At 49.1% G+C, this 9,757-nt stretch overlaps 1 protein-coding gene across 1 annotated transcript in view; it reads right to left on the bottom strand.

The window, feature by feature from the left end:
• Positions 1-1,033: 1,033 nt before the first annotated feature.
• The window catches only part of LOC119442517 (Krueppel-like factor 13), a 31,505-nt gene continuing 22,781 nt past the window's right edge, over positions 1,034-9,757 (bottom strand). The window contains exon 2 of the mRNA XM_037707422.2: positions 1,034-5,607. Coding sequence (XP_037563350.1) covers positions 5,297-5,607 — 311 coding nt within the window. The 3' untranslated portion in view covers positions 1,034-5,296. The remainder of the gene's footprint in view (positions 5,608-9,757) is intronic.

The following is a 9,757-nucleotide window of genomic DNA, read 5'->3' as shown; positions in this document are numbered from 1 at the left end:
TTGTTATAATACTTACCAGTAACCTGCACTTAACTTTGTCTAGCACTGACACAATCCTTTGGCTGCAAGTTTCCTCACCTCATCTCATCCTATCTAACCTTCTGCCACCCTAGACTTTTTTCCTGGGACCAATTCTACGGCTTTAAAGTTGTATACATAATCTGCCAAACTGCCCACCCTTCTCCACAATCTGAATTCAAACAACTACTGGTACTACCTTTCTAATCCATACTTCTGTCTTCCAAACAATTTTACAGTCAGCAATGCCTCGGAGAACCAAGTTTGAGCATCACACTTGGTGCGCGTATTAAATCATTCTCATGGAAGGCTAAGGGAGATAGGTGATTAGGCATTAGGAATAGTCAATTAATTTCAAGAGTGTGGTTACTTATTCTTGGTTTAAGCACAAAAGAAACACAGAAGGTGGAAGAAGACAGGACTAGCACTTGTCCCGTCTTCTTCCACCGTCTTGTGTTTTTTTTCGCGCTTAAACAAAGAATATGTTACCGTACCAACTCGGCCAACTATCCATCCTTGTGGGTAATCAGTACAGTCATAATTGCCCAAAAATTGGCATTTTTAATGCCCCAGAGCAATGCTCAAAGTGAAGATCCCAAATTATTCTCCTGGGCAAGCAAAGAGAAATACTGAAGTAGGATTTGGCACTGAGAACCAATGAACTGCAGATGGAAGATCAGCAAAATTTCAAGGTCATGGGTAACTGACAGAGGTGCTTTCTAAGACAAATGCCACCTTGAGGGACCCTTCATCAAGTGAAGTGTGGTTGTTTGAAGTGCAGCTTTCAGTATAGCCATCATTCTCAGCTTTCCTCTCAAAAAGACAGCTCTTTGTTGTTTTCGTGGTCATTGTGTCATCATTATTGCTCCACCATCATTGTCATGCTACAGGAGGTATGGTATTTGGGAATAGTCACAGGTTTGACTGTCAAGTCATTTAACTTGGGCTATGTTAGTCTGCATCAGGCTGTAAAAGTGTCATGAAATGCGTGAAAGAAGGACAGGCTCCCAGTATGCACTTTGTCTAACAATTTTTATTTCAGTGTATAAATAATGCACCCACAAGGGCTCTCAAGTTAAGTTTTAGATTCTGTAGACCACGGAGGCCAATGAAATTCTATGTACAAATACAACTCTTGTAAGTACTGGATTGCCAATGACATCAAAACGTCCCCCAACTTTCTTCCTGTTTGCACTCTTAAGATTGCAAGGGAGGGACAAAAACGGCAAAGGAAGCATTCGCCAAAAGGCGAAGAACAGACTGGATGGCGGCACCAAAAAAAAAAAAAAGGCTTCGCAAATCCGCAGAGGACATTTGGCATATATAAACAACAACATGCTTATGGTACAATATTTACAGCACTGAAACACTATGCAACAAATAATGACAAGTCTGCTAATAAAACTAGTATGAAAAAACAGCTATTAAAAGCTGCAAGTTGGTACTCATTTAAGACAATAAATCATGCCTGACTGTGGCATTAAAAAAAAAAGGGGGGGGGGGGGGGTAGGGGCTTTTAAAAATATTAGCATTTTAAAAAATAAACGAATTTAAAGCAAGAAAACTGGCCAACAAACACAAATCCACACAGCTGACTTGTTAAACACATCAACAAAAACAAAGGAACGCATTGGCTACGCAAGAGTATTAGCCCCACAGAACTGCCACGGAGACATTCGAAAGCAATCCTGGTGGCTTCCGTGGCAAGCCGAGGTTTTTGTACAGTGGTGTTTTTGATAGCGATAAAAATAGATGGACGAGACATTTTTCTGTTACTTTATGTGAAAAACCTACAAGATAAACTATAGCTACTGTGCTTAAATATGGATGAATAAGTTAATAGATGCCACTCGCAAGCAGAGAGCATTAAAGCTCACTGGGATGGAAGCCAACTGTGAGCTAGTTTGCAGCGTGCCATGGCACTTGGCAGCCGCGTACCACGAGGGTACTAAGAAAGAGAAATCGATAAGGGTGCATGAATATTTAAAATGTTTTTTACAGCTAATCTGAATGATAGTTGCTCTTCAAAATTTCGATTCTTCTCTGACTGAATAGTTTCTTTATAACCTAAACTTGTATTGGAAGGAATTCATGTCCCTTACAGCCAGTACAATTAGAAAATCATTTGAGAACTCAAACAATGTGAATTTGGAATCTGCAAGCAGTTAACTGCCAGACTTGATGCAATGCCATCCTTAAGAAATTTGCAATAAATTCAGTTCCAAAAGATCGCTTGCACACCCCTAGGAATCGACCCCGTGTGCCAATGCCATTCACCTCCACATTTCCCACAAGCACTACAGTGGCACTGCTTCACAAAGACGTGCTACAAGAGGCAGATGCACGGGTTTGGCTGATCAGAAGAGAGCAAAAGAGCAAGTATATAGGGTACAAGACGAGTGGCAGGCCCACATATGGTGTTGGGCACTAATAAGTGACATTCGTATTACAATGGACAACTACAAAAAAAAAAAAAAAAAAAAAAAAAAAACACACTAAGGATACACTCTGACTCTTACTCAAAATATTTCCGGCCACACAAAGAAAACTCCGCAGACAACCCAGAGCTTTCACCCTTTACAAAATGCAGAAAGGCGTCCAAAGCACTCGCAATAACGACGATGCAAATGGCGAGTGAGAGATGTGCCATGCATTCTCAGGCCCACCTGGACTCTCCTCCTCCAAGTTCCAAACCCACCACTTCCAAGAAAATGTGTCAACAAATACTGTGGTGCAGTGCAGGGTGTGCCCACGACACAAAATGATCTGTACAGCCTGGCCCCCAAATATGCACATCCTACAGTGGCACGAGACCACTGCAACGCAAGACCAGTGGCGCACACTTTGTGTAACAGTTGGGGAGAGGAGAAAAAGGGGATGTGGGGAAAAAAAAAAACGAAAAAAAAAAAAACGAAAAAAAAAAACAACAACAAACAAACAAATTTCAGCCACAGCAATACCTTGACGCACACTTGAGAGACATGGGAACAGCTGAGCTGCCCTGGGAACATTTACAGTACATTGCACAACATAACGCAGGCTGCAAGCAGTCATTATCTGTGCAAGTGAAAAGCAGAAACAGGAAAGAGGCCAGCTCTAATGAAGAAAAAGGAACAGCGTAATATGTAAAGGCCTATAGAAAAAGTGCCTGCTAACCTGCCTTTGCTCAAATTGAGTATACGTCCACGGAATGATATGATGCGAGCAAGGATTGAATAATCCAGATGCTACAAACAGAAAGATGGTCAGTTGATGGGACTGAGGTGCCACTGTCAAGTGCACTTGAGCATGGATGACACCCCCATGACCCAAACACTATAAATGTGTTTAGTGGCATCCTCCAAGCACAGTAACAGCGTTAGAACAAGAGCGAATGACAGCCAAGAAGTGGCATGATGAAACATGTTCAAATTGTCCCAGGAAACATTGTAATGCATTGTTGTAGCTAATTTTTATATTAAGTTCATGCTATAAATGTTCCGATGGAGCTGTGTACGTATCTGCAACTGCCAAAACTAAACTGGTGCCAAGATGCGAGACCCCGAGAAAACTGGAGAAAGGTTGAAGGGATGCACATAATAGCCTGATCTGATCGAGCAAATAAATGTGAGACACTTCAGTTTTATCCTGAGCACACACACACACAAGAAAGGGTTAAGCCACACCTGCCAGGTTTGCAGCAGAAAAATAGCTATGACAGATAAGGTGCAACTAAATCTGACTCAATATGGCCAGCCATATTACTATTGCAGACAAAATGCAGTCAACTATACACACTCTACAAAAACAAAAGTGCATTATGAATCACAGCCATAGTGCTTTTGCAACGCAGAAACAAAGCATTCACGCAAACTAAAGCTGATAACAGTTTTACAAACAAATGTGAACCGCTCATCACACTGCATGCCAAACCCTGGGCACATGGAAATGATAAGAACACCTGTTTGCCCGAGCTCGACATACACGAGAGATCAGTGGTTGCCACTTTGAAGTTTGTCAGAGGGTATCTAAAAGAGCACTGAAGACATTTCGAAACTTTGCAGATTAAAATGCCGATAAAAGCCCAAAAGATGGATTGAGAAAGGATGCTACTTGATGACTAACACCCATTATACTTCAGATTGCCATTGTGCACGTGATGACTTGAACACTGTAGCTCCATTTACATGAACAGGAGAAGGTAGCGCCAATTGGTGAGGACAGTTCCAAACTGTATATTTCTGGGACACAAATTATGCACATTGACATACACATGCACACATACACACACTCGCACACACAAAGTATTAACACTGTTCCCTCCCTCCCACACACACACACACACACACACACACACACACACCACATTCTTTGCAATAGTTCACACACGTAACACATTCTCTAGATTGTGCAGTAGACAGCGATTAACAAAGGTCCTCAATTGTCATGAAACAAGATTGTACACGCATACAGGGGCACCCTGTGCTGGGCCTTGACATCAATGGAGAGTTGGCAAATGTCCTTTTAGAAGACACTCCTTGCTACCCAAGAAAAGCTGACCCAAGATTCAAACAAGGGGCAATGAACATCAGCTACGGTCCTGACCTGCCCCACAAGCATCCTCCTATGTACATAAAAACCATGTGCAAGGCATTGAAAATAGTGCAGAAAAAAAAAAAAGGGTGAGAGAGTGCCTGCCCACAGTGAAAGGACACAGGTTTTCGAACTATCAACGGCCTAGTGTGTTGCCTAGAGAACAGCGTAAAAATAATAAATAAAAATAATTTTAAAAATCTGACAGGAATTTTCCCACTTTACCCCTCACCTCGTCGCACGGGCCCTTTCACATGACGCCCCAAAGTTGTGAGGGGCCTGGGGTGGGCAGTCCAATTATAGTGCCCATCTTCAACTTCACTGCCATTTCTTTCTTTCTGTTTGACTAATTGAAATATGGCAGGTGACAAACTAGCATCCATTCAAGTAACACACTGAAGGCCACACTTTCATCAAAGCAAAGAGGACGGGCAGGGCTCCGGTATCCATAAAAATTGTGAAAAACAGCAGCGGCAGCAGCTGAGGAACAAATAGAAGCAACGAAGTGAGACGCTGAGGAAACACACAGTGGTGAGCTATACCACACAATAAGTGTGCCAGTTATGTCCACACTGCACGCCAGAATCTGCACTTTCTTTCCATTTTTTTCTTTCTGCTTCCTCCTGCCTGAGTGACAGCAAAAGCGTGGATGGTTGCACTGTCTTTCTTCGGGGGCAAGCACGGTGGCACGTGATGGGCTCCCATCCTAGGGAGACGAGGGCAGCGAGTGGTCGGAGCTGTCCCCCAGGGAGTCGGCGGTGGTGGCGTTGGTCGGCTGGTGGCAGCTGCCACCGCCGCCGCCGGCGCCACGGCGGCTAGACCCCAGCATGGTCGGCCGGAAGTCCGGGTGCCGGCGAGCGTGCTTGGTCAAGTGGTCGGAGCGCATGAAGCGCTTGCCGCACAGCGGGCAGGCGAACTTCTTCTCGCCCGTGTGCGTCCGGTGGTGACGCGCCAGCTCGTCGGAGCGCGCGAACCGCTTGCCGCAGTCGGGCCAGAGGCACGGGAATGGACGCTCGCCTGCGTTAGACGACAAAAAAGAGAACGAGGTTAGCGTACGTGCGACTTGTAACTCGTTGATAGAGGCGGCAACAATTTAATATATATATATATATATATATATATATATATATATATATATAGTGCAGTCATCGACAGGCCAGAAGGCGCATGAGCGTGTTAAGGCCCCGCGTACGTCTACACTGTCTTAATATCCGATTAATGGAGAATAATAATAAAGTGGCTAAGAGAAGCAGCCACACATTGCGGTTACCGTAACCTCCAATATTTGAAACCATCGAAAAAAGACAAGTGATGAATTTTAGTTGAGTTCCAAACACCACTGCGTGTGTTGAAGTAACGGAGTTATTTTTTTAACCACGTTTATTGCGGATATTTCTCTCCGAGAGCAAATAGAAAATAGATTCTTTTTTAATATTGGTAATATTTTAATATTGGACAATTCTGATATAAGAAATTTATCATGAAAAACACAATCGGTGCGATTTAACGGTGGTGCGGTTCCCGTGAGAACATGTCCCCAATACCCGCGAGCACCATGCAAACATTCAAAACGCACGCAGTAAATGCAGCGCCGATGCGGCCGCCGAGCCGGACACCCGAGGAACCAAGAAAGCGCGCCGGAAACGGACCCGCCCAGAGAGAGCAAGAATTTGAATGGGCGCGGGTTAAAGGGAAGGAAAAAAGAGACACGCAAGCATGGCACGCAAGAAACGGCCCTTTGTCGTCCTCCGAAAACCGGAAGAGCCGCGGGAACCGCCAAGACCACCGCTTTTTCCGAAGAAAAGAGCCAGAGGCAAAAGCCCTCCGCTATGCCTGTCTCGTTCGTCACCAGGGGACGCCACGCTCCCACGACGAAATGAGCGACATGCGCGAGGCGGCCAACAGCGGCGACCTCCCGAAGCCTGGGAGAAAAAGCGGGCACCGATCTTTCTGGAGACGCGAGAAGTGCGCGCGGGTTTGTCTGCGCGGACGCACGCTGATTTCTCAAGCTCATGAGCCAAGGCGGGCGGGCAGCACGACGTCGTCCGCAACCCGTTGGCGCGCACGGGAGCGACCTTCGACTGCAAAGGTAGCGGCGGCAGCGCTCTCGGGGCCTTTGGCACTGGCACGCCCAGGGAGGGCGAAACAAAGGCACTTCGCTCCGCGCCCCGCTTCGCCACCCGGGCCCACAGCGCGGAGGAGAGAAAAAAGAGGGGCGTGGCGCGGGCCACGTTTATTTTTGAAGCCGTTTAGCGAAGGCGACGCAAAACACGTTTCGACACGGGCTCGTTTTTTTCGACGACAGCGCGCGCGGGCCAGCTAGGGGTCGCGTTCCGCGAACCTCGCGACGTTGTCCTCCCCATCCGTCCCCAGCGCGGGAGGTGGGGGGCAGGAAAGATGCTGATGCAAGGACGCCGGGACGAAAGCCAGCCGTGCGCAGTTGCGACGACGCCCGAGAGACAAGCCAAATAGCGCGCGTCGGAAAATGCGCGCGCAATATGGCGCAAAACAAGTCCGGGCAGGCGCAGCTCTGACCCGACAACACAAGACGCGGGGGGTTGCCCCACCCACCCACCTCGTTTGATACCATCAGCGGCACGCTTTCTCTCCCCCTCGGCAACCGGCGAGGAGCATCACTCTGCTGGAAAATCAAGCGGAACAGCAGCAACGCGGTCGGCACAAAAGCTAGCGAGCAAGCGCGCTCGCCTTTCAAAGCGCAATCAGAGCGCGGATTGCGCGGCAAAGCGGCCGCCGAGCTTCGAAAAGAAACGCGGCAGCGCTCTCTCTGTGGGCAACGGGAGAACGACGGCTGGAAACGGATCGCCAGTTTCCTCAGCGGCGCCCGTGCTGTCGCTAAATCACTCTGGGGATGCTCTCGCGCGGCGCAATGTCCAGTCCAGCGGCGCCTCACTGCAGCGACCAATCGACGCGCTACTCTGCAAGCGAAACCCCGGAAAGTGATTCACTGACAATACGGCCCCCCGGAGGCACACGCGTTTTCTTGTTCACTCGTGAAGAAAAAAAGCGGAGAAAGAAGGAAAGAAATAACGAATTCGCTGGGAACCCAAAATGACGAACGAGAAGAAATGCGCCTTCTTTCTGCGAGTGCCACCGCGATTAGCGAATATCGCTCACACTTAAACGCGAAAGGCGGAACACATTATGTTCATTCGGTACACGCCGCGACAATGCTGCATATCGAACAGTTCGCCAATGACAGGCACTGCGAGTGTTGCACCGCATCCGTTCAGCTCTTTGCCATTGTCAAGACTATCAATCAAGTGTGAACTATAAAACAGTAGGCTAAGGGGGAAAAAAAGTTATAATAAACGGGTGGGGGATCAAATTGAGTCTTGCGACACAGTTGCGATCTTGGTGCTCATGTTGGCAAAAAACAGCAATAGGGAGAGGGCAGCGTGTGGACACACTTTTTGTGACCCGTCAACGCTTTTTCCTTTTGCTTTGTCCTCTTTTCACATCGCTTCTGTGAGCCAAGTGAACGAAGCTTGACGTCAAAACGCCTGCCAGGGTTATCCCCGCACATGCCTGTTGTCAGCTGTCTCGTTAGCACGCCGCGAGGTGCGGGCCCGCACAGCGATTTGTTGACGCCCACAGCGTAGCAGCAGGAAAAGAATGACAACGCACGCCGTAACGCTTTTGACACACTCACAAAAAAATCAGAGTGAGGTCCTTCACCTTCGGCCACGAACACCGTGAAGTACGTGTGTGCTACAATCCTCTTTATATATATATATATATATATATATATATATATATATATTCCCTTGTGTATCGACCGAAGTCTACTTGCAGCAGGAAAGTTCAAGCTCAAGATCTAATGGAAAACAAAATCGCTCGCTTGCCCGGCTCCCAGTTTAAGGAGTCAATTCTGGGCCCATAATGCGCAGCGAATATTAATGCCGAAGTACTCGGCGGGTATCTTTTAATGTGCACCTTGCGAACACAAAATACCGCTACGGCCGAGTTCAGCCTGACACCACGTTCAATCATCTGAATTCCGAGCGTGACCGTTAGCTTGATCTCAAGCTCACACAAAGCATGAATTGCGTTTTCGACGGCACGCACGTCGATAGGCGTAGCTCCGACGATAGGCGTAGCTGTTATAGAGGTCATCGATGGTGCTTGTTAAAAAGAAGAAAAAAGAAAAGTTATCTAGGTGCACCCGGCTGACGGGTCGACGAACGCATAGTAAACGTGCGTGTCTACGTGGTGATTACATGAGCCGCGGCCCCGCCTCCTTCCGATGGACCAAAGACACCACCACAGGTCACGAAGTCTCTCTATCGAACAATGCGGTCCGAGGGTATAACCTTGCAGGCGAGGCTGAACGAGACCGATGGCAAGATTTCGTCGCCACCGCCCGCCGGCGCCGGAGAGGCCTCCTCAACAGGTCGGCGACAACAGGATGCGCGGCGGCTCGGTCGTGCGCGAAGCACGTGCGGCAGCCACTGCCGCACGTGGCACGGAGGAGGGGGGCGGTGGCCCGGGGCGGGCGCGGCCGGCCGGCAGCATAGCCCGGCTCGCGGCGGCAGCTGACGCGCGTCCGTCGACCCACATGGTGCCAGGTGGCGCGCACCTATTTAAACGGCAGGAGGAGGGAGACACCGGAGGGGGAGGACAGGTGCGACACCGGCGCGCCGGCAGCGGGCAGATGGTGCCGACAGCTGCTGCTGCCAGAGGCCTCGAGGCAAAAGACTTCGCCCGGGCGAGGAGCCTCCTCACCCGCCATTCCGGTCGCCGTCACCAACCGCAGTCCGACGGCGGCGCCTGACCGGCGCTGTCGACGTCCCGCCCGTCTTCCTCCGACAGAGGACGACTTCGCCTGCACTTCGGGGCCACGGCTGGGGCACGATGATTCACCGGGAGCACGCGCCGTGGGCAGGCGTCGCGACCATCCGGCGCGCGGCGCCCGAAGAATACGAAGCCCGGCAGCTCGGGTTTGCTGCCGACGGAACTTTCGGCGGGTTTTGGCCTGGCGGGGCCGTCAAGAAAGGTTCGCTTCGTCGCGGTAATGCTAGAGCAAGGTGTTGGAGCAAATAGGCGACATTGTCAAAACAAACAGCACCTCAGCTAGCACCCTTACCCCGCTTCCTGCCCTTAGTTTTTCTTCCTTGCCTCCTCCTTCACGTTTACGATCGAAAGCCTA

This window comes from Dermacentor silvarum, chromosome 2, assembly GCF_013339745.2.
Source record: "Dermacentor silvarum isolate Dsil-2018 chromosome 2, BIME_Dsil_1.4, whole genome shotgun sequence".
Taxonomy (NCBI): Eukaryota; Metazoa; Arthropoda; class Arachnida; order Ixodida; family Ixodidae; genus Dermacentor; species Dermacentor silvarum.
Note: the sequence above shows the minus strand (reverse complement) of the source record. Positions and strands in the feature narration are given on the sequence as shown.